Here is a 24630-nt window from a genome sequence, read left to right on the forward strand (position 1 = left end):
ACCCTTGGCTAGAAATATCTGGAAATCAGACATCCATTTGAACTCTACTGGTCATACTGTAGAATTTTTAAATATTGCACTTGTCTAAGTGTCAAAAGAACTTGTATTTTTATTGATAATCTTGCTACTTAGTTGGGATTTTGCAACAGTTAAGTCATAATTTCCATATGCAATATTTTGTGGAGCTTTATATAATCATCAAAATACTTTTTTCACCATGTATTAGAATGAAAACAATAGTTTTAATAATTCATTTAGTTGTAATTAAGTACTGAGGCAGGTTTTTTTTTCAGGTTTGGTAGGAAGAAGTCTGAAAGAAAAGGAAATCTAAGCAAATCCTTCCCTCTACAAAGAGTGTTCTGTTTAAGAGAAATTGTACTATATTAGTAGATAGCTGTTGAAATGGATGCCTGAAAAGTTGGTATTTCTACCTTTTTCCTTAAAGAGTTTATTTTGGTTCCCTAATTTTAGCCAGGTACATTGCACAGGAAGACTTGGTGATTTTGATTTTTTTGGACAGAATTTCTGTAATTATGGTGCTGAACCTATACCTGAAACTTCTTCATTTCTCAGCTTTTTAACTGTGCATTTTAACCTTCTGCTCTGGTCCACGTCAAATCGGCTACCCAGCTATTCCCCGTAGCTTGGTGTACTTCCAAGTTGTTATCAGTGGGCTTGGCTTTGGCTTCTATGAGATACACTTTCACCCTGAGCTATCTTAAGTACTCCTGTGAAATGCCTGTCTACGTTTCTCTCTCTCTTTTGTATTCCTGCATGAATGGATGCAAAGTAAACAAGTTGCTTGGAAAGCCAGAGTATGCTTCTTTTACTAAAGTTCCCAGAATTCACCCATTTTAAAGCACAGTGTTCTTGCTTTGTCCACAGACCCTCACAAACCCCTGGCTGCCAAATTGTTGTCTTTTGTTTTGGGGGGGAAATGTGCAGAGGGGGTAGTTGGTTGAAATTCTAACCTGTGCTCCTTTGACTCTTTAGGTGAGATATGTGGATTTAAAATTCACGGACAAAATGTCCCCTTTGATGCTGTGGTAGTTGATAAATCCACTGGTGAGGGAATAATTCGCTCCAAGGAGAAACTGGACTGTGAACTACAGAAAGACTACACCTTCACCATCCAAGCTTATGATTGTGGGAAGGGACCAGATGGAGCCAATACGAAAAAGTCTCACAAGTAAGTGAGGTAGTGAGCCAAAGGGGAAAGATGGGCCTACCTGTGGAGTGTGAGTCTATGTATACTGGGATGAAGTTACAATGATTTGTGAGTGGGTCTGACAGGGAGCTGGGAGTGGTGTGGGGGAAAGAGAGATTTTGACAGTAAAAATTCAAACACATATTGTGGAGGGTGGAGTTTGGCCCTGCCCTTCCCCCACTTACTAGTTATCTCCTTCTGTGAAGCCCCTCAAACTTTCTAGGGGCTTGGGAGATAGATAAAAATGTTGTCATCTCCTCTATGAAGGGGACAAAGATGAAGAAAGGAGATTTTAACATGTGCACACAGTGTCCTGTACAAGATGGGGAGCGATGAAGACAGAAGAACCAGACAATTTGGGCAATGAGAGATTCTCTCCATCTGGAGGGTAAAATGAAGGACTTGGGGAGATGGTGAATTCCAATGGCCAGGAAAGGCTCTGAGGAATGCATTTTGGTCATGGCGGGGCGGGGTCTGTGCCAATGTAGGGAACTGACAGTGTGGAGCAATTTTATAGAGAGCTGGCAGTTCTAAGAAGTCTGGAATCTGAAGTGTGAAGAAGGATAATGAGAAAGAAGGTTGGAAATTTGTGCCTCAGTTTCCTCATCTGTAAAAAACTGTGCCTACATCATTGAATGAGGAACAAAAAGTGTTTTCTATCTTTGCTTCCCATTTTGGATGTGGGTGATTTTACTTTGCCATATATCATTCTGTTGGCAGGAATCATCTTATCAGTGCTTAGCCTTCATTCATTAGTAGCCTTTGAATTCTATATTTGAATTTTCCTTTGCTCCAGAATTCTCTTTTAAATCAAATCCTCCTGGTAGATGACATTTTTGTGGTTGTCAAAAAGTTTGTGAAATAGATGGCATTCCTTCTCCTCTCATCAGGACTTATAGTTTAAAAGGGCTTGGACAGGGCAGTATGGGGATTGTTGGTCTAGGTATTGTTTGCTTCAGAAAGCCACTTGTAAAGAAAATAGGATAGTTTTGGTTTTTCAAATGTATACCATGTAACAGGCAGAAAATCTAGAGTCCAAAGACCCTGGAGGGATCCCTCAGGGAGAGTGAGTGCTGGGGAAGGCCCAGATGCCTTCATGGCACCTCATGTCAATGGGAGTCTTTACACACAGCCCAGGACATCACTGACTTTGTAAAGTGAATCTTTCCATGCTTTTGTCTCTTCTTGTTTCCTTCTTCCTTTGATTGGTATTTTTGTGTGTGTAATGCAGATCCCATGAAGTTGATTACCTGTCTAATTAGCTGCCTTCTCATTCTTTTCTCTTCTGTGTATTCTCCCATTTTGTTTAATCTGAGGAGTTGAGATTCCATTTTGATTTCTTAAAAAAAAAAAAACCCAGACTCCAAACTTCCAAACTCCTTAGCTGACTTTGCTTTTAATTCAGAATTAAAAGCACTTAGTGATTACTTTGTTTTATCTTCACATTAATTCAGCAGATATTAAGTGCCTGATGTATGTGGAGCTATTTGCTAGGTGAATTCAGAAATGAACAAAAGCACAGGACCTTCAGGGGAACTTACATTTTGTAATATGTACACAGTTGAATGTATTAGACAAAACAAGGTATTAGATGTTAAAAGAAATTGTATAGACAGAAGAAATGATATCCTGTAGGTTAAATCTAATAGAGTCTGAAAAAATGTATTTTAATAACCCTGTGGTTGATATTTTTGTTTTTGTTTGTTCTCTTTTTCAGAGCAACAGTACATATTCAGGTGAATGATGTGAATGAGTATGCCCCTATATTTAAAGAAAAATCCTACAAAGCTACAGTTATCGAAGGGAAGAAATACGACAACATTTTAAAAGTGGAAGCAGTGGATGCAGACTGTTCTCCGCAGTTCAGCCAGATATGCAGCTATGAAATTGTAACTCCAGATGTGCCCTTCATTATTAACAAGGATGGTAAGGAGAAGGAAGCAAATAGAAACAAGTTTTCGTTAGTGGAGCCAGTACTTTTTGGACAGAGTTCACTTAGGCGTTGTCCAGTTTCAAATAAATCTTCGGCTTGTAAATTCAATCCACAATCTTCACGTTTTGTTTCAAATGATAACTCTTCTTCCATTTCTGGATCTGAATCTGGCATTCTAGTCTTTCATGAGGTCCTCTCTTTTTTTTTCTTATAAAAAAATAACTGCCATTTAACAGACTTTATGTCTTAGTTTTCTATCTTTTCTCAACTTGAATGAAGAAGGTTGCCTTTGGAGACTGGTCTCCTCTGTCCTGGCATGAATTTAAAAGCTTCTCTACTTGTTCTAGGTAGATTGAGACTTGAGGCCTTTGCTTTCAACAGGGTTCATTTAAATTAATTACAGAACCTCCTTTTAAGTGATCATGTCTTTTTGGGGGACACCAAAAACAGTTTTTAAGAACCCAGAGAATTCTGAACCTAGAAGCTAGTACTAGGCACACTTCTTTAAGGAAAAAACTTGTCATTTGTTGAAGACTTGACTTTTAACAAAGTGAACCTTTCAGCAAGCAATATCAGCATGTTACTTCATATTAGAGATAACTTGAATTTATGCAGAGTGTACTTTCCTTGTGTGCAGATTCTTGCATCTTTGGATAAATATAAACCCAAGTATAAAGACCATAAGAATACAGAATGATAAAATTGCTGTTGCTTCTGCATACTTATCTGATTTCCTTGAGTATTTCTTTTTTTTTTTTTTTTTGGCAAGGCAGTGGGTTAAGTGGCTTGCCCAAGGCCACACAGCTAGGTAATTATTAAGTGTCTGAGGCTGGATTTGAGCTCAGATCCTCCTGACTCCAGGGCTGGTGCTCTATCCACTGCACCACCTAGCTGCCCCCTCCTTAAGTATTTCTTAAAAGTTGGCTTACTGTCTATTGTATATTCAAAGTTTAATGTAAATTAAATTGAGGGTTAATTATCTCGAAAATGTGGTTCCATCTTATGAACTCATACAGCTTGGTGTTGGGGTAGGGGGACAATGAAAAACTGAGTAGTTTTTTGTCCTGACTGCATTACTTCCTCCCTTTGCCAGGTTATCTAAAAAACACTGAGACACTAAGCTATGAGAAGGAGCCTCAATATAAGCTGACAGTTACTGCATATGACTGTGGGAAGAAAAGAGCTGCAGAAGATGTGTTGGTCAAGATTAGCATTAAACCTACATGCAAACCTGGTTGGCAAGGTCTGTTTGGTACTTTGCATTTCTGTCACTGTCTGTTTTTTGTGTCTGTCTGCACTCAGAAATGTCTAATCATGAGTTCATAATGTGGGTCTTTTTGTCCCAAATAATTTCTTTCCTCCCTATCCCTGTTTGTTCAGGATGGAACAAAAGGATTGAATATGAACCTGGTACAGGGTCTTTGGCTCTTTTCCCCAACATCCATTTGGAAACTTGTGATGAAGCTGTCACCTCTATCCGAGCAACAGTGGAACTTGAAACCAGCCACATTGGCAAAGGCTGTGATCGTGACACGTACTCGGAGAAGTCACTTCACCGGCTCTGCGGTAAGAGGGGCTCAGCTCAAGAGCCACTAGCAGCCTTTTCTTCCTCTGCCTGCTGCTTTCCTCTTTGTCATCTCTCTGGAAAGTGCTTTGCACACTACACTGATAGAAGGCCCCACTGGAAATTGTGATTTAAAATTATTTTGTTAATTTAGTGAAATCCTTTGATGATTCTGTTTAACGTACCAGTGAGAAATTTCTGAAGGGCATCTTCTCTGTGTTGAGAGGCCCGACTTGGGAAAATGTGAGTCCAGACTCTGCCTCTGCCACTTAGTACTTTGGTAAATCACTTAACTTCCCTGTGGCTCAGTTGGCTTATCTGTAAAATAGGGGAAAGAATGAAGTAGCTAGAGATTGAGATAGCTACATAGTACATGGCATCATCTACTTGGAGCTCTGGAATGAGTCAGGGATGCCTGGGAGCCCATCCTCCCTGAGACATTTATTAGCTGCTGACCAGTCCTTCTCCCTTCTGACCTCAATTTGTCCATTTGTAAAATTAGGGGGATTGGATAATATCAGCAAAGCATTTATGAAATGCTTGTCATCTTCCAGGCATCATGCTCTGCCCTGAGGCTGTACAAACAAGGAAACAAAACTGGCTTATCAAAAAAATATATAATTATATTAATACTAATACAGAACTGTAGGACTTCAGTTTGTCTTTCAATTTATTGTGAGTCTGTATCCAGGTTATTTCGGGCTTGAAGAGAGAGATAGTCCTCCTTCATGCTCTTCTGTGAGGTTTCAAATTACTTCTATAGGAATGTTAAAGTACAATCTGGCTTAATAGTCCCTACTGTGTGCCCTCTGGATTATCCCTTTACTCAAGGGACATCTTCTCTCCCTTCTACTCCCCCTCCCCCTCCAAATTGATATCTTAGTTCATTTCTTAATGGAAAATGGAGAGGAGGCTTAGATGTGAACCAGACTGCAATCCCTTCATCTGAAAGCCCCAAATTTAATACATTTCCCCAAGAAAACCCTTTTCGTCTTCAACCTTATCACTCACCAAGGACTTTACATGAAAATATTTTAAAACTTTTTTATTTTTAAAACATGCTTCCATAGTCCCTATCTTCAAAGAAAAGCTAGAAAGCAGAAGAGGGAGAGCCCAGGCCAGGCAGCTGGTGCAGAATGGCACAGGGGCCACCACAGTGAGTTGGAAATAAAGGCAGTCTATGATCCAGTCTGTGAGATCAGATCTATGGGATTCTGAGAATATCCAAGAATAGGTTTAAAAAGGAGGAGGCAGAAGAAGAGTGGGAGGATAGGACGTTCTAATCTGAAAGAGGAAGTCAGAGGTGACCTATCAGACCTTTGAGCAACATCATTTGTGTCTTGGGTGGAGTTAAAGATGTCCTGGGCCTGGAGGAGGCCAGGCTGGATAGAGGGACCTAGTCCTTAGGGAGAAGCATTGAGGTTGGAGTGGAGAGAAAGACAGCGAGCCAGGGCCAGAAGTCCTTGAAGGAGAATGACTGACCTGACTGAGAAATACTCCCAGGATCCAAACTGGGAAGCATAGGTGAAGGAAGTACACTTCCAAGGCATTTATGAAGCTCTTACTGTTTGCCAGGCTCTATGCCAAAAGACAGTCCTTACCTACTTGCAATTCTCCTTCTAATGGGGGGAGACATGTAAGAGAGCTGAAAGGAGGGGTCAGGAGTGCCTCGGGGTATGGGGGAGAAGTCTGGCAAGTCAGGAGAGCACCAAAGAGGGGAGCACCGCTGGCCTGGACGTTCCAAGAGGAGGATCATGAAACTCGAAATCCTCTCCTCAGGCTCCTTATTCTGCTCTCTCCCTGACCCTATGTGTGGCCACTTAGTTCCTGATTCTATATGTATGCTTCTCCTTTTGTATCTAAGACCCTCAGGAGGGATTGCTTTGTTCCACATACTTGCATCCTCAGGGCCAAATACTTATTGCTCTGATTTTGTTATTGTTGTTTTTGGTTTTTTTTCATGTGGGAATGGGGCAAGAGAAGAGACCATGTGACTTTTCCACCTGGGTTAGTTAGGATGTGGGATGAGCCTTCCCAGAATGTTTTGGATTATGTAGATTTAGAGGGCAATGAGGGTAAGTAAGCCCTAGGGAGGACTTGCTGTCTAGGCATCATTGAGAGTTCTTAATTCCGATGTGACCTGAAATTAGAGGGCTTCTCAAGGTTTTTTTTAGATTAAATTCTCCTACAATAGGGTTAGGACAGACATGGGAAAATGAATTTGGGGTGGTTTGGAAACCTCTTCCATCTCTGATTTCTCCTCTTTTTTATTGGTGGGGTCTTTTTTGATTTTAGGTGCATCCTCTGGTACTGCTGAACTTCTTCCTTCTCCAAGCAGTGCCTTGAACTGGACTGTGGGCCTCCCCACTGATAATGGCCATGACAGTGATCAGGTCTTTGAATTTAACGGCACTCAAGCAGTGAAGATTCCAGAGGGGGTTGTGACAATAAATCTGAAAGAGCCCTTTATGATTTCTGTGTGGATGAGGCATGGACCTGGAGGCAGAGAAAAGGAAACCATTCTTTGCAATTCAGATAAGACAGGTGAGTGCTGGTTGAGATCAGTCCTATTTCTTTCCATCATCCCAACATACGTATTTGTAGCTTACCAGAGAAATGATCACATTGTCATCCCCGGATTTGGTAGTGCATGTTTACCCTCCTTCTGTGATACTTGAATAAGGTAATAGAAACTGATATGTAGACTGACTAGCCAGGGCCACAGAACCCTGGATTGCAGAAGAGCAAACCACCCAAAGGGCTGGAAATTTGGATTCTGAACAGTCTTGTAAAACTGCCCCAATGTCCACAAGAGTAGCCATGAATGTGAGTTTCTTTTGCAGCTAACTGTAGGAGTGAGGGCCCCAAGTCATACAGAAAAGAAGACAACAGACGCCTGCTGAGCTAGCTCCTCAGACAGGCTTCTTTTTAGCAGAGTGGAGCTTGGGGCCTGATTGCTGTTTCTCCATTTAGGGTAGATTTTGTTCTGTTGGGACCGTATTTGCTGGCCTCCCCTTTGAGAAACTGCTCCCTCGGACTGTGACCAGTGGTTTGTCACCAGGGGTCTATGTAGTGGAGTGTGGAGGTCTGATCTCTGTTATAGAACCACTAGTATCCTGGAAAGAATAACAGAAAGTAAATAATGATATAGCAAACATGCCTTTGTTACAACACATTTATATATTCCAGACCTGGACTAAGGGCTTTACAATTAATGATCTCATTTGATTCTCAACAACAACCCTTCTCTGGGAGGTAGATACAATTATCATCCTTATTTACAGATGAAAAAATGGTGGCAAACAAAGGTGAAATGACTTGCCCAGGGTCACACCATTAGTAATTAGCTGAGGCTGGATTTGGGTCTTCAAGATTGCAGCCCTCCTACCTACATCTAACAAAAGGAAACCCAGTTATCTATTTCTCTAATTGCTTTCCTATTTTATAACATGAGGATCTTCACCTTTTGTCATCCAGAGTAATGAATTTGTCCATCATTCTAGCAATGATATTTTGGATAATGAGTGGTCAGACTTTTTGATGGCATTTTGAGTCAAAAGAAATAGATTCTCAAATTTCATCCTTACTAGTGCCAAGTTTAAATAGAATTAACTAAATCAATAGGATCAACAGTAGCCTGAACACTATTTCTGATGGAAAAGAAGGGACAGAAGTTTCCTATTACTTAGCAAGGTAGTAATACATCCTCTGAAATGAATTTTTAAAAAATATTCATCATATATGGCATGTCTCCTTCATTAAAAAAATTGTGATTCTGAAATTCGAGAAGTCATTGGAAAAGGGCCCATAACCTTACTCAGCTCCTGTTGTGTCTTTGGGAGGCAGATACTTGAAGACAATCAGATTGTTTGCTTAGAACTTCACTCTTCATGGCTTCAAATGGTTCTGAAACAGTCAGGCAGGAAAAATTTCTGTAAGATCCCATTTAAAAATTGATGCTTTTTTGTTTTTTCATCATATAATTCCTGTGTACTGATGTCACCAAACATTTAAGTAGGTGTTGACAGTGGGATTGAGTGTTCATTTTAGATTGTTATTTTTTATTTATTTTAGTTATATTTGTCTTCTTTCTCCTCTCAAAACTGAAAATAACTCTTCCATCAAAAAAAATAACACTCGTCCCAGAGTGAGTTAATGATACAGGATTATTATTTCTTTTTTCTTTTTTTTTTGTTGTTGTTGTTGTTTTTTTGCAAGGCAATGGGGTTAAGTGGCTTGCCCAAGGCCACATGGCTAGGTAATTATTAAGTGTCTGAGACCGGATTTGAACCCATGTACTCCTGACTTCAGGGCTGGTGCTTTATCCACTACGCCACCTAGCCGCCCCCTGGATTATTATTTCTTAACTATCACATGTCCACCCTGACACTTTGTGTTCTTAAGGGACAGTGCTCATGCTTTGTGCCAGTTTCCCTTCGTGCCCCGAGTCTCCCTCTGTAAAGACCTGCTGTTTTTGCTCTTAAACCTTCTCTAGTTCAAAGGGGTCGATCTTGTGGCCTGTAGACTGCTCCATCCAATTGGAAAATACTTAACAAGGTAAACAGAAATACAGTGGAACATAATCATGTCAGTATGTGGCCTGTAGGACCATTCTGTTTGAGTTGGACACCCTGTAATACTAGTACATGGTAAAGTTCAGTCCTGCAGGAGAAAGAATATTTTAAAAGTCAACTTTAAGAAGTGTATTCTTTTCTGTTTTTGAATATTAAATGTATTGCATACTTTTAAAAATTTTTTGCAGATATGAACCGGCATCATTATTCCCTCTATGTCCATAATTGCCGACTTGTATTTCTCTTCCGTCAAGACCCTTCGGAGGAGAAGAATTATAAACCTGCTGAATTCCACTGGAAATTGAACCAGGTGAGTCTCTCTCCCTTTGTTTATGTTCATTGATTCATGTGATGGTAGTTAGCTTGCATTCCATTCTTGTTCTGCTTTTAGAAATTTGGAGAATTCTGTGAAGTTCCTTACAAACTTTCTATCTTTCTTCCTCCACATAGCTGTTTTAATTATCATGTCTCAACAGTGCAGCTCTGGAGTCACCTCCTACAGAAGAACCTTCCTAGTCTCCCAAGTTGTTGGTGTTAACTTCCCTTCACCCTTTAAAAAATTAATATTTACTTAGATGTTTCATATATTAGCATTGGTGTATATGATGGTGTATATGATTCCTAGGAGACTCCAGTCAGTTTCTGGGCAGCAACTGTTTAGTTTTTGTTCTTGTTACCCCAGTACCTAATACAATGTGGGACACAAATCCATCAAAGTTGAGTTACTATAAGTCTGCTATGGTAAATGTCCCATTCCATTTGATCACTTCCTTATTGTTAGACATTTAAATGGCTGTAATGCTATTAGGTCAACAGAACTAAGTATCTTTATAACTTATACTGTGAATCATCAGAATATCTCCCCAGAAGATTCTGCAAGTTTATAGCTTCATCCACAGTAGATAATTATGCTTACTTTTCTTTACAATCCCTTCAGGATTGAGTTCTGTTGTTTGTTTGTTTTTTTTAAATTAATTCATTTTGGGTTCTCTTGTTTTAATTTTTTTCTTTACCAGTTTAATGACACTAAAGTAGTACCTCAGACTTGTTTTATTTTGTGTTTCTCTGATTAATATTGAGGATGGGTGTTTTAAAAAAGTTATTTGCAGTAGTTCTGCTTCTTTTGAAAAGTGCTTTTTTTTTTTAAAAGCTTTTGATCATTTATTCATTGTGCATTGGAAATTCACAGTAACCTTCCTTCCTTCCTTTTACTTCCTTCCTTCTTTCCCTCTCCTTATGTAGTTTAGATCTCAAGTTTTTATCTGTTTGATAAAGTGTTGATAACTTCATGCAATGAAAATTAATTTAAATGTAAAGAGTTAAAAGTTTAGTTGTATTGATACTTATTAATTAAATTTTTTTTTTATTTCTACAAGGCAGTGGGCTTAAGTGATTTGCCTAAGGTCACACAGTTAGGTAATTATTAAGTGTCTGAGGCTGGATTTGAATTTAGGTCTTTCTGACTCCAGGATCAGTGCTCTATCCACCACGCCACCTTAGCTACCCCCTAATATTAAATTCTTATTTGATATAAAAATGTGACCCAAAACTGAAAAGAGGGAGGAATTGTACCAGGTGAGTAGTTGGAGAGATGATTTGATTCTTACCTGGGATTCTTGGTGCTATTCCCTTGTCTTTATTATTTTATACTAAACATATGCTCATGACTTTGGAGATTGTAATACATGAGGCCAGAGCAGGTTAAGGCTACCCAACTTCTTGGTCCTCAAAATCAAGTTTTTCTACCATATTTACAGCTCCTGTATTTGATATAAATGACATTACTGTCAGGAAATTAATGTCATTTAAGTGCATTAGCCCACTTGATACTAGGTCACTTTTCTGTGAGAGTTGATTCAAGACAGGTTGCTCACCTTAGTTGGTCAGTTTGACAGAACCAGAGTTTAAATTCATGGTACTCTAATTATGAATTTAAATAAGAATTTGGAATAATAGATATTTCTTGAACATTTCAGTCTATATCATGGAGTTGGGAAGTACAAAGGTGAATGAAGTGTGATTCCCACCTTTAAAGAATTTACATAAGGAAAAGGAGTAATTGTGAGACAAGAGGGATTTGTCTTTAAAATGGAAATAGTGAGGAACTATTGTTTTTCTTCAAAATGAAGCTTCATTTTTTTTTAAGGGACTTCTTTTTGAAGTCCCGAGATTTCTCTCTTAAAGACACCCAAAAGCTATTTCTTTGCTTGCTCTGGGACAGAAGTGGGAACCTTGAACCCTTGCCTTGTTCACCCCATGACCACTAGTTCTGATCTGGAAAAGATATTCCAAGATTTCTATCTTGTATCTATTCCCATAGATGTCTGTAGCTGCTTTGGAACAGAGCATTACGCTTGAGTCTTTAGTAGCTGGACCTCAAAACTCCAGAACTAAGGAGGATAAGGAGGAAGAGGATGGGGGAGAGGAAGAGGAGGGGCGAGTGGAGAAGGGAGAAGGAGGACGCTTCTGTTTGTTTCTCTTCCTCTGTGTTTATCTTGTTTGTGTCTTTGTAGGCATTGCTCCCTATCTCTTAAATCAGTTGGAGTTGGTCCCTGTCTAGCAGCCCAAGGTTTTTCTCTATCAATATTTGATATTTTTAGATTCGTAACAACTTTAAACATTCAATAAGTTTAATATTTGTCTTTCAAATCTTAACCTTTTTGCTTCTCTGTCTATGCCTTAATGTCTAGTTGGGGATTACTCTTTAGTGAACCTAATTTATTTGTTAAGGATTTTTTATTTATAAGCTCTATTTGTCTAATGAATGAATAAATAAATTTAAAGACATGTCATGATATAAACTGTAAGGTATAAGACCTTTAAGCCATAAGAACATAACTAACAAAGAGTGGCATCTTTTTCTAGTCTTTCACTTTTTCCCATATGAAAAATATAGTTTTTTAATAAACAGATAAATCTATATGATATCATTAAAGACTAAATGATATCACTAAATAATCTGTTAATAATGCATACCTCACATACAGTCACAACATATATTTAAATATATATTTACTCACACATACACATATGTATGTAAAACTTTTAAGTAAAGCACATCTGCAGTGTCAGTAATTGTTATTAATCATGTCTCAGTTTAATCATGTCTCAGTCTTTGCACTCAGTCAACAAGTATCTAGTAAAGGCCAGCTAACCATGTGCTGGTTATAATGACATGATATCTTCAGACTTAATATCTTTCTAACTCAAACTGAAGAGTCCTAGCCCTCTCTGAATTTTTCCATTTGAGTCTCCAGGCCAGCTTCGTCTCAACGTTCTTCTTCAGCAATAAATGGTCTATTCATTTGTACTTAGAATTAGCTAAAGCCTAGTTGTATACGTATAAAACCTAGATCAGATCACTCTCTTAAGGGGAGGAAGAAAAAATGTGGAACTCAGAAGCTTATAAAAAATGTCAAAAATGATCTTTGCATGCAATTGAAAAAAATAAAGAAAAAAAGAATTAAAGATAGGACCATATATTGTCCTTGTCTTTCTTATTATCCAGGAAGACATACTATTTCCTTGACTTCCTGTGGAATCTTTTTTTTCCTGTGCTTCCACAAAAGAAAGAAATCTTTAATTTGTCCATCTTAAAGAGAGACACCTCTCACCCAATAGAAATTTATTTTGTTGCTAAGCTTTCTTCTCCTTGAATAAGTTATAAGTTAACTTTTCATTAACTTTTGAACATACTTTTGAGTTGATTTTCATCATAGTCACTTTTTCCTTATGTATTTCTTTATCACTTTATCTGTTTTTCTCTTCTACCCAACCTTGCCCTCATAGTTGAAGCCCTCAATATATGCATATTGACCTATGGAGTGACAGAATTTCCAGATTATAAGTTTCCTCAGTGACCTGCCAGTCCAGCCCACTCTGCCAGACAGTTCCCATAACAACCTACCTGATGCGTGATTGTCCTCTGTTTGAAGACTTTCTGTGGAGGGAAAATCTGCCTGCTCCCTTGTGAGCCCACTTCTTTACCCTAAGATGATAGCTCTGATTTGTTAGGGGTCCTCCCATGCTTCAGTTTCTTGACTGTTAGAGCCCCTGAGAGAGAGAGAGAGAGAGAGAGAGAGAGAGAGAGAGAGAGAGAGAGAGAGAGAGAGAGATTGAGATCAGAGGTGTTGGGTGACTATGCCTTGGGTCTCATCATTGTCCTAACTTTGAACTTGGAAATTCACTTTCTGATTGTAATTTCTCATTCTTCCTTTGCTGCAACTTCTAGTCTTCTGACTCTCCATTTTTCTAGGCTGTTGTTTCTTCTCTCTCTCTCCTTTCATGGTCTTCTTGACTTTAATTCACTTGTGTCCTCCCTTTATCATGTCGGTCCTCCAGTATTGGTTCTGTACCACCTTACATACACATAAAGCTTGGGGGGGGAGTGGCTGACTGTCAAAGCTCTGTGGGTGCTAAGAATGAAACAGTCCAATCAGTAAGAAGCTCACAGTCTGTCATGGGAGACATGTACACTTAGGAATATATGCAAAATAAATGCAATGTAATTTTGAAGTGGAGCACTAGCAGCTTTGAAGGAAACTGAAAATTTTAAGAGGCAGACTTGAGGAGAGGGAATCCATCTCAGGCCTAGAAAAGTCTGTACAGATGGGAGAGGAAGCATTATGTGTGACAAATAGGGCCAGTTCACCTGGATCAGTGTGTGAAAGAGGTAATGTTCTCATGAGCCTGCAAAGGTAATTTGGAACCAGGTTGTGAAGACCTTTAAAAGTGGGGTTTATATTTGAACCCAGGAATAACAGTCATTGGGGATTATTGAGAGAGTGACCCAAAGCTTATGTGCTAAAGCATTGTCATTCTGGAAAATCATTCAGCAATTATGAAAGAAAATGAGGCAAGAATCCAGAGTGCCTTAGACCAATCTTACTTTTAAAAAGTTTTTTATTGAAACAATAGACAATATATTTTGATTTGCCGTTTTAGCCATCTAAAACTTTGTGTGACCAATTTCCCTTGGACAGGGCTGACATTAATTATTACAACTTTCCCTTTGTCTCCCATGTTTCCCTTAATCTTCCAGATTTATGCCCTAAGATAAGGGATGTGTTAGCCCACCACCACATTCTGTATTTTTTCATTTTCCTCTCTTAGGTCTGTGATAAGGAATGGCATCATTATGTTCTCAATGTGGAATTCCCCAGTGTGACTCTGTATGTCGATGGAGTTTCCTATGATCCCTTTCCAGTGACTGAAGATTATCCTCTGCATCCTTCCAAGATAGAAACTCAGCTGGTGGTTGGAGCGTGTTGGCAAGGTAATGTAGAGGACCCTGCCATCTTGTGAATTGAATGAAGACAATTTACTGCCATGGTGGAAGGTGGGCAGTTTTCTCTCTCATGATTTCCCATGTCTTATGCCCCCGTTACAGTGCAGCTGTCTCTGTGACTCTGCACCAGTGGGGCATATACTCTCATGTTTAGTATGGCTTCTCTTATATGATACTCCTCCTTTATAAGAGCATCTGGGTCTCAGTGGAGCTTTTCTAGGGGACAAGTGCTTGCTGGACTCTTTCCTCACAAGTAGCATTTTGTCAGAAGATTCCTCCTTGATCCATGTGCACTGGAGAACATCATACATACATTTGTAGAACTGCCACAGAAAAAATCTGTTGCCTTCTAAAGCAAGCTCTTTTTTACTTATTAAGGATTGAAAAATCTGGGACACTTTAGAACAAAGGAGTGCAACCTGGGAGGTCTAATCCTCAGAAATTTAATGGGTTTGGAAATTAGAACTGGGAATTTCAGGAAAATAGAAATTTGTCAACTGGGACAGCTAGATGGTGCATGGATAAGAGTGTAGGTCCTAGAGATTCATCTTCCTGAATCTGGCCTCATATACTGCCTAGCTATGCGATCCTGGGCAAGTAGTCACTTCACCCTTGATTGCCTCAGTTTCTTCATCTGAAAAAGTAAAAAGACTGAACTGGAGAAAGAAATATCAAATCTGCCTGCATCTTTGCCAAGAAAACCCTAATTGGGGTCACAAAGAACTGGATGCAATAGCAAATAATGTCAACTGCAAATTACATTATTCAGCAAGGGAGATTTGAATGCAACTTTTCCCTTTAGAATGCAACTTTCCCTTTGTCCTCGGTTAGAAACACATGAAAAGACTCTAATCCCCAGGTCAGGTTTTGTCCAAATTTGTATTTGACTAATCACAGGATTGTCACAAGTGAGGGAGACTAAGAAATACACAGCTGTTAATTATAAGTAAGTGAAGCATTTATAGCTTATTCACAGCATTTCTTTTCAGGTGGTTCACACTCTGCATTTGAGTGAGACAATTTATCAAAGTTTTTAAAAAACTAGAACATGAAGAAAGGGAATGATGAGAAATAGATGCTAGCATTATTTATAGTTTAAAGAAAACAATCTCTCCATTTAAATCTCTTACTCTTTCAAAATCACCCTTTAAATCTCCTCTGTAATAGTCTGGAGGTTTTAAAGAAAACCTGTTATCAAGAAGGGTTCTGAATAACAAAGCTTTTTCCCCTCTACTCTGGGGACATGTCAGATATATCATATTAAGATGTCTTTGTTGATCTGGCTATAATGAATTTATCAGGAGTAATAATCCAAAACAAGAAATGCTTTGGGGGGTACTTCTCCAGGGAAGGGTCCAGTCTGCAGTCAAACATCCATTAGTCACAAATCTTTCCTCCATTTTACCCCCTTTCCCTCCCTTCATCCATTCCTTCTAGAACACAGGAGTGTTATACAGTTTGCTTATTTATTTATTGGTCCTGGTGCTGGGCAGGTCCTGCCTCAGACCCCCTGTGGTTTAGGGAAGGGAAGACCTGTGTAGTTAGTTATTGCCTCTCTCCAAAAATATGAATTTGAAAGTTCACTTACAGATCTTGTAGCAACAAGACAAGGTGTAGCACAAGTTTGTCTTGTATTTTACCAGAATTCAGAGGCATGTTAGGATTTAAAGGCCCCTATGCCTTCCTGCCTAGGCGGTAGACCTGGTGTCCTTTCTAAGTCCCAGCAATGTACTGCTCAGCCCTCGGGGCTGAGACCAAAGGGACCCAGGCTCTGCCCTCCGAAGAAGAGGGGCAGCATGTGTGCATACAAGGACATGATGAACGTGAAGTAAAAAATCAAGGTACTTGAGGGGCAGGAACTAATGGGGTGGGGATCAGCCACAGGAGGTGGCCCATGATAGCATTTTTTCAATTTTGATGTTCTTTTCTAGAGACCTCACTTGAGCAGGGTTGCCTCTATTCAGACCAATACTTTATTACATCTGAATGTCAGCTGAAACCGGAAGTAGGCAGGAGCACATCTCATCTCAATAACTAAAGCCTCAAATACAATCTAAACATAATCTAGGCTTCAAGCAAGTCTTCAGTTCTGTAGCAAAAAGTCAGTATGGAGGCGGCTAGGTGGCGCAGTGGATAAAGCACTGGCCCTGGAGTCAGGAGTACCTGGGTTCAAATCTGGTCTCAGACACTTAATAATTACCTAGCTGTGTGGCCTTGGGCAAGCCACTTATTGCAAAAAAACCTAAAATAAAAAAAGTTAGTATAAATACTATAGATGATTAGATTTCAAATTCTGGAACTAGATCTTAGAGGGGAAATGGGGCCATAAAGAATTTGTTTTTGGAAACTGTAAGAAAAGCTCACCTCACTTCCTTGACTTCTCACCAAATCAACACATCGGAGTTGTGGCAGGAGGAGGAGGAGGAGTGAGGTATGTACAATTAGTGAACCATATTCTGGATCCCTCCATTTGCCCCCAGCTGCTCTCAGCACTTGCAGATCACCCCTGAGAGCCTGAACAGTTCTGTCCCTGCAGACTGCTGATGGGTGTTGGCATGCTCCCATCTGTACCCTGAACCTGGAGGCCCCCGGTCCCCACCATTGGAATGACTATATGTACTGTGCAGTCATGGTGGTGGATATCTGTCTTAGGAGGTGCTTGAAGGTTGGCATAGCACATGATAACTCAAGTAGTTGCTATTCTTGTTTTGTAGGTGAGGAAACTGAGGCAGACACAAGTGACAAGGTTTTTCCCAGAATCAGAGTTAAATCAGTGTCGGAGGCAGAATTTTATTTCAGGCCTTCAGAGTACAAATTCAACACACTGATCTATATTGCCGTCCAGCTGTCCAATTTTTTCCCCTTTCAGATCTTGCCCTGGATGGTAGCTGCGAAAGAAAAGCTTGGCTTTCTTGGGAGGGCAGTGTGTAAATTCTGTGGTATGGGTGGCTTTGGCTTCAGCTCCCTCCCCTTGAGCATTTGTTGAGTGACCTGGGAGCTCTGTAATACAACCCCAGCCCCTACCCCTCCCTGGCTCCTAGTACTTGTGTGGAGGTAAATGGAGCTACGGAGCCAAAATATTACTGCACGATGAAAGAAGTGGAGGATGGGTAGTGGTTGGGGGGATTGGGGGGGTGAGGGGGCTGGCTTTCTTCTATATCTATAAAGGCATGCATGTTCATTAGTTTTGCTGATCTGCTTTTTTTCAACTTCATTCTTTTTCTAAATGGTGGCTCACTAGGTGGGGAGAGGGATATATATTCAAAAAGGAAGATGTTAAAAAAGTGATGAGTTAAAAAATGAGTGTTCTTTAATAATGGGGTGTGCTGTTTGCTCCATCAACTGGGTGACAGTGGTGAGCTTCAGTTGCCTTTCCAGAGTTTGGACCATGGGCCTGTCTTTGTCCTCTTTGGAGTATGACAAAGGGGTCATGGTGAGTAGAAATCATTCCATTGAAAGTCCTCTTGGGGTCAGTGTCATATGAGTTGGGGAGGGGCAGTTACCTGTGTGGTCACCAACTGGATCATCATGGGCAGGTCCTTGACCTTGGAGCCCCGTTTTCCTGAGTTGGTCTTGCTGAAGGGAGGTCATGTAAAGAAACTACTCTGTGAATCTTTTGGGCAGCTTGTAAATACCAGGTGTTCCTCATGTTGCTGTTGTTCAGCATATGCATCTGGTAGAATGCAAGGTCCCGTGGGCTGAGAGGGACATCCTTTCTGGGGGGCTGGGGAAGCTTGGGCTGTGGGGCTGCTTCCCAGAGCCCAGTCAGAAGATCCTAACCTGTTGGTCCTTCTCCGCTGTCTTTGTGTCTTGCTTTTCTACAGAGTATTCAGGAAATGAAAATGACAATGAGACTGAGACTGAGGCAGTGACTGTGACCTCTGCAGGTTGCTGGAGTTTAATCTCCTACTGTTTTCTATCTTATTTCCCTCCCAAAGACAAAGCACCAATTCATTCCACATTTGCATGAAATATAAAAGTTGCATTTTGGCCACAGATGCCATTTGAGCTGCTTCTGGGCTTGTCTCTGCATCATGTTCACAGCTTCTCTAGACTTTCATTTTTGCCTTTCACAGGTGCCCAGACTTCATTATGATCCCAGGGATATGAGAGCAGAGGTTCATTAATACACAGCACTAATGGTGGCATCTTCTCATCAAGCTTGATTCATGTCCCATTGCATGAAATTGCCTTCTGAAATCCCCAAGGGCAGGTTTGGGGATCCCCTCCCTCCTCCTGCAGGGGTCAACCTTGAAGTAAAGCCAAGTATCCTGGTTGGATCAAGCTCTGTTTTGATTTCCAGGTTTTTCGGACATGATTCATTTCTTGGTGTGGTGTTTTTCCTAAGAGCTTCCTTGGATGCTCAGGATAATTGGCTTACTGTGGCCTACACTCTGGAGATGAAGGATGTTTCTAAAAACCCTCTTTAGGTTCCTGACCAATTTAGGAACAACGTCTCTTTTCTCTTGGTTGGGACTTCTGGGATGTTGGGGATCCAATCCCATTTCCTTCTGTGATCCCTTGTGACTAGTCTCTATAGGACTGGCACCAGTAGTGAGCTCAACTGCATTAGATGGTTTTTAGAGCATACTTACTTTCCTCATCTTGGTTTGTTGAGGATATCCTAACATTAGTTTGAATTCCCTGAGTCTGCAGTCATTGGAAGTTTGGGGAAAGGCAAAAAAAGGAGATTCCCAGATAACTGTTAACAGAGTTAGGTGCCTTAGTACCTAACAAGAAAGTTCATTTCCATCTCCAGATGCTTCCGTGGCATCTTAAATCCTTGTTCAGAAAGCTAAGGCTGAATCTTTGAAGAGAGGCGAGGATGCTGCTTGGGTGTCTGAGAAAGCAGCTTAGGAGCCAGAAGGCGACTGGCTTGTCCTCACCTTCCATTCAGGGACCCCCCCCCCCCCCTCCAGGTCATATGCATGGTCATAAGGCGTTTAATTTCTCCATTGTGCTTTTATGTAACTGCAAAGCTAACTGAAATGGTTGTGAACTAACCTGCATGTCACATGTAATCTTTCCCCCATTGGTAACACTTGGATTCGAAACAAAGAGGAGAAGGGATGTATGAACTTCTCCTCTCTTCTTCCTCTCAAAGGTGGTGAGTTACACATGGCTCAGTTTTTCCGAGGTAATTTGGCTGGCTTGATGATTCGCTCAGGGAAACTGGAAAATAAAAAGGTGATCGATTGTCTGTACACCTGCAAAGAAGGACTCGATTTGCAAGTGGCTGATAGCAAAGGCATGAAGGTAAATTTAGGTTGAGGATGCCACTAATAATGAGACTTGGCAGGCCTGGGGGATGGGGAAGAGATGATATCAGTTTTTTGGTTTTTGCAAGGCAATGGGGTTAAGTGACTTGTTCAAGGTCACACAAGTATCAAGCATCTGAGGTTAAATTTGAACACAGGTCCTCCTGACTTCAAGGCCAGTGCTCTATCCACTGCACCACTTAGCTGCCATGATGTTGTTATTCATTGAAATAGTAGAGCATGGAAGAGCTTTCCTCTGTCTCTCCTAACTCTCCTCTGCTGAGGTTGGGAAATATTTTTACTTCTGCAGATATGTGGCTCCCTTAGTACAGGTGTACACAGATTTCTGGTGTCTTCACTCATTTGCCCGTTTTCCCCCTTAAGGCTCGAGTGCTTTCTGCTCCTCCAGCCTGTCTTGCCATCTAGAAATCTCTTAACTTTATTTCTTCTCTTGGAATGACTAGATTGAAGCAAACCCCAGTCAGTCAGTGCTGACTTTGGAAGGAGATGATATCGAGCAGTTTGATAAGGCCATGCAGCATATTTCCTATCTGAATTCTCGCCAGTTCCCCACCCCAGGAATCCGAAGGCTCCAGATCACCAGCACCGTCAAGTATGTCTTAATTTTTCATAATCTCTTTGCCTAGCAATGGGGTGGTGGCAGGAGAAATTGAGGGATGGGCTGGGATAGGGCTTAGTAAAGTGTTTTTTAAATAAAATATCCAGCGGGTTTTTAGTTTTAGCAATCCTATAGTTCCTTGTGCAATAAAAGGCAATCTTTCACATTCACTTGCACAGAAAAGCAAATTCAAGGAAACCATCTCCATCCTTAAAATTACCTTATTTGAAGTTTAGTAAAATAAAGGGTGTGTGGAGTTATGAGGTGTTTGGCCCCTGAAAGAAGATATATCCTATTCCCCTTGAAACAGATATGAGATGCTTTTCAGATTTGACATTGGACTGACCCTGCCCTTATATTCTGCAGATGCTTCAATGAAGATGCCTGTATGTCAATCCCTCTGGTGGATGGCTACGTGATGGTCTTACAGCCAGAGGAGCCCAAAATCAGCTTGAGTGGTATTAACCACTTTGCTCGAGCGGCTTCCGAATTTGAAAGTGCTGAAGGCGTCTCCCTGTTTCCAGAGCTTCGGATCATCAGCACCATCACCCGGGAAGTGGAACAGGACACAGATGGAGAGGAGGACCCCACAGGTAACAGATCTGCCACCTCTAACCTTCAGTTAGAGACTTTACTGAATTGCGAACTTCACTGTTTTCATCTACACCTTCTGGTCCATTTCTAAGGAATTCCAGAGATTGTAGTGTCTCCAGTACTTTTAATTAGTCGATAAATATGAAGTATTTGCTGTGGGTTAAGTGCTAGGGATACGGAATTAGACACAAGACAGTCCCTGACTTCCAGGAGTTTATGGTCTAGCGGGGAGACAGTAAGCAAACAACCATGTGCAAACAAGCTACCTGCAGGATAAATAGGAAATAAGTAACTGAGGGAAGGCCCATGCTTGGGGTTTAGGGCAGCCTTCTTCCTGACAAAGATAGTTGGGACTTGAAAGGAGGCAGGGAAGCCAGGAAGCTCAGATGAGGGAAGACAGTATTCTAGGCCTGGTGGACACCAGAGAGAAGGCCCAGAACTAGCCACTAGATATCAGAGGGATGAGGGATGCAGGTGAGGATGGGCTTTGAATGCCAAATAGGGCCTTGGCATTTACTCTTGGAGGCAAAGGGAACTGCTGGAATTGAGATGGGGAGTGACATGATTGGGCTTGTGCTTTAGGAAAATCACTTTAGTGCCCAAGCAGAAGATGGACTGTAGTGGGGAGAGACTTGAGTCAGGAGACCCCTCATTGCACTAGTCTATGTGTAAGATGAAGAGAGCAGTCTATGGGCAGAGAAAGAGATGCATTGGAGGGTGGGTTATGGGTGAAATGGAGAATGAGGGATTTGGGAATGTGGTGTGCCCTCTTGGAGATGTCTATCTAAGATCAGTTTGGGATCTCTAACTGGGCATCCAGTTTGAAATGTGAGATTGGAGGTCAGTCAGATGTGAGATTTAGGGTAAGACAGTTCCATGGGAAGTAATTAATTCCATGAGGGCTGATGAGGTCACCCCATGAAGTGGTCCAGATGGAGAAAGGAAAAGTCCTCAGAGAGGCAGGAGGAGGACCAAGAGGGAGGAGAGAGATCAACAGTGTCAGGCTGCAAAGAGGGCTGGAAGAAAAAGGACTAAGGAAAGGCCCCTGCATCCCCTAGGTCTGGTTCTGCTGGCTGACACAGGGTCTTAGGAGCTCTGGTGCAGCCTCTGGGTTCAGAGGGAAAGGAAAGGTGAGAAAACAAAAATGAAATGGGATTTGTATCAGCATGCTTGGAGAAAGATAGAGCCAGTGGAAGGGTGTTCCCTAAAATCATGCATTAAATTGTGTGTTTCATTGTGACTTCATCTGGGGACTTCTTTATCCTTGTAAGTAGCAAGAAAAGACTCAAGTCCCCCCTGGGCCTGGGCTGAGGGGAAGGCTGGCCTGCTGTGCTCTCCTTTTTAAATGTTTCTAAAGGCCTCCTTTAATCAAGGAAAATGTCCTAGATCTCCCCCATGTTTTTCAGTCTGGTCATGGTTGACCATTAGTGGTTTCTGGAACCCTTTGGTACCTGTTCTCTTTTTTAGTTCAAGAGTCCTTGGTGTCTGAGGAAATCATGCACAATCTGGACACATGTGAGATCACAGTGATAGGCGAGGAGATGAATCCCGATCAAGAAAGTTTGGAGGTGGATCTGGCTCGCCTGCAGCAGAAGGGCATCGAGATGAGCAGCTCCAACCTGGGCGTCATCATCACAGGTGAGGGAGGCGCCAAGCTGGCTGGTGGGGCCAGTCAGGGGTTTCCTCTTCTCCTTCTGCCTCCCCCCGTTTGATTCTCTGATATGACCCCATCCTGCTGTAGGGGCTTGGGGAAGTCAGGAGACATCTCTATAGAAATGTTCCTCTCAGGAGGAAGATGTGCTCAGGATTTACTGTGGCATAAAAAGACTGCCCAGGTGTGGCCAAGGAGGCAGGCCTGCTTCTCCGTGCTCTGGGCTGAGGCCTGGCATCCTGCTTGCTCTGGAAGCTCTCCACTGGGGCTCCTTTGGGATAGGAAAGCTTCCCAGCTGGCTTGGCTGTGATAGGGAACTTTTCTAACCCCCCCCCCCCCAGGTGTGGACACCATGGCCAGCTATGAGGAGGTCCTCCATCTGGTGCGTTACCGCAACTGGCACGCTTCCACAGCTGTGCTGGACAGGAAGTTCAAGCTGGTGTGCTCCGAACTGAATGGGCGCTACGTCAGCAATGAATTCCAAGTAGAGGTGCGTGTCCACGATGGCGGAATCTGAGGGGCCCTGATCTCTTAGGCCTGTCCTGGGCCAAGTCAAGCATTTCTTCTTTCTGTAGCTAGTCTCAGCCGCAGGGGAGGGAGGAAAGGCAGCTGACAGAGCCTAGGGCCTGGGGCCTTGGATCCCTGTGGTTTCTGATCTGGCATGTGAGAGGATGAGGGTATGAATGATGTCATGGGAAGAAATACGCAGAGGAAGGGACAGGCCTCTGTGGATCAGTCATCTGATTGGTCAGAGGCCCAGGGCTGACCCTCTTGCCTTCTTGGGAACACTGTAGCAGATACCAGTTTCTGAAGAGGGACTTGACCGGGTACCAAACTATTAACTTGGTTGTTTTTGGGAAGGCAGCCAGACTTGGCCAGTTTTCTTATTAGATGATCTTGTCCCCTTAAGAGGAGGTGACCAACTGGCTTTGTGCAGGCAGCTCTTCTGTAGGCCGGAATATCATTGAATTGAGGGATTGTCTCAAGTCAAGGCACTTCTGGAGGAAAAATCAGGCTCTGCAGATCCCTTGGCTCCATTTCCTTCTGCCTGAGAAGCCCAGGCTCTGGCAAAGCCCTTCTTTGTCTTTCATAGGTGAGCGTCATTCACACGGCCAACCCAGTGGAACATGCCAACCACATTGCAGCCCAGCCTCAATTTGTCCATCCTGTGCATCATTCGTTTGTCGATCTGTCTGGCCACAATCTAGCTAATCCCCACCCATTTTCAGGTAAGGGGCTTGGTCCCACTCTCTTTCCTTAAGCGTGTTGATTGGGCTGTTTTATTTCTGCTGCCCTTCTATCCTCTTCCTGGGATCTTTGGGCCAGATTTAGTATCTGCTTTTGACCTGGGGAGTTGAAATCCCTCTGTCTCAAGTTATTTTAAGTTTAAAATGATCTCACTTTTCTCTTTTATCTCCCAGTCGTTCCCAGTACAGCAACTGTTGTGATTGTGGTATGTGTTAGCTTCCTTGTTTTCATGATCATCCTTGGAGTGTTCCGGATCCGCGCTGCACATCAGCGAACTATGCGGGATCAGGACACAGGGAAGGAGAACGAGATGGATTGGGATGACTCTGCCTTGACCATTACAGTGAACCCCATGGAGGTAGGCTCGGACCCAGCGGGCAGCCCATCTGTGCTTGTGCTCAGGCAACAGCAGGCAGGAAAATGACTTCTCCACCATATCTACATTTCTAAAAAGCTTGGGAAATGTAGGCCCATAGTCAATTGATTTCACACAATCCAGATACACACACAGATGTGACTCAGCTTGCCCTGTTTGTTTGCAGCAATGCGTGTCCTCCTCTTCGGTGGGTGTGAGGTTTTCCCTTCCTGTCTCTTCTGCTTTGCATGTAGCTTGAACCCATTTTGTTATTTGAGGAGGAAAATTGAGCTTTTCGTCTTGGCTGGCTAGTCAGCTAAGATTTGGGTGATGTTTCTTG

General features: G+C 41.8%; 1 protein-coding gene across 4 annotated transcripts in view; it reads left to right on the plus strand.

The window, feature by feature from the left end:
• Positions 1–24630, plus strand: part of CLSTN1 (calsyntenin 1) — an 84666-nt gene that overhangs the window by 58253 nt on the left and 1783 nt on the right. For 2 of the 4 annotated variants that reach the window (XM_074218507.1, XM_074218508.1), the window contains 15 exons: positions 994–1189; positions 2925–3133; positions 4234–4383; positions 4521–4706; positions 7000–7248; positions 9467–9588; positions 14391–14553; positions 18390–18452; positions 19670–19821; positions 20288–20436; positions 20809–21035; positions 22504–22674; positions 23029–23177; positions 23781–23916; positions 24109–24293. In XM_074218507.1, the coding sequence (XP_074074608.1) occupies positions 994–1189; positions 2925–3133; positions 4234–4383; positions 4521–4706; positions 7000–7248; positions 9467–9588; positions 14391–14553; positions 18390–18452; positions 19670–19821; positions 20288–20436; positions 20809–21035; positions 22504–22674; positions 23029–23177; positions 23781–23916; positions 24109–24293 (2507 nt within the window). The remainder of the gene's footprint in view (positions 1–993; positions 1190–2924; positions 3134–4233; positions 4384–4520; positions 4707–6999; positions 7249–9466; positions 9589–14390; positions 14554–18389; positions 18453–19669; positions 19822–20287; positions 20437–20808; positions 21036–22503; positions 22675–23028; positions 23178–23780; positions 23917–24108; positions 24294–24630) is intronic. The other 2 variants (XM_074218509.1, XM_074218510.1) reach the window with 1 other exon arrangement.

The sequence above is a fragment of the Macrotis lagotis genome, chromosome 1 (genome assembly GCF_037893015.1).
Source record: "Macrotis lagotis isolate mMagLag1 chromosome 1, bilby.v1.9.chrom.fasta, whole genome shotgun sequence".
NCBI lineage: Eukaryota > Metazoa > Chordata > Mammalia > Peramelemorphia > Peramelidae > Macrotis > Macrotis lagotis.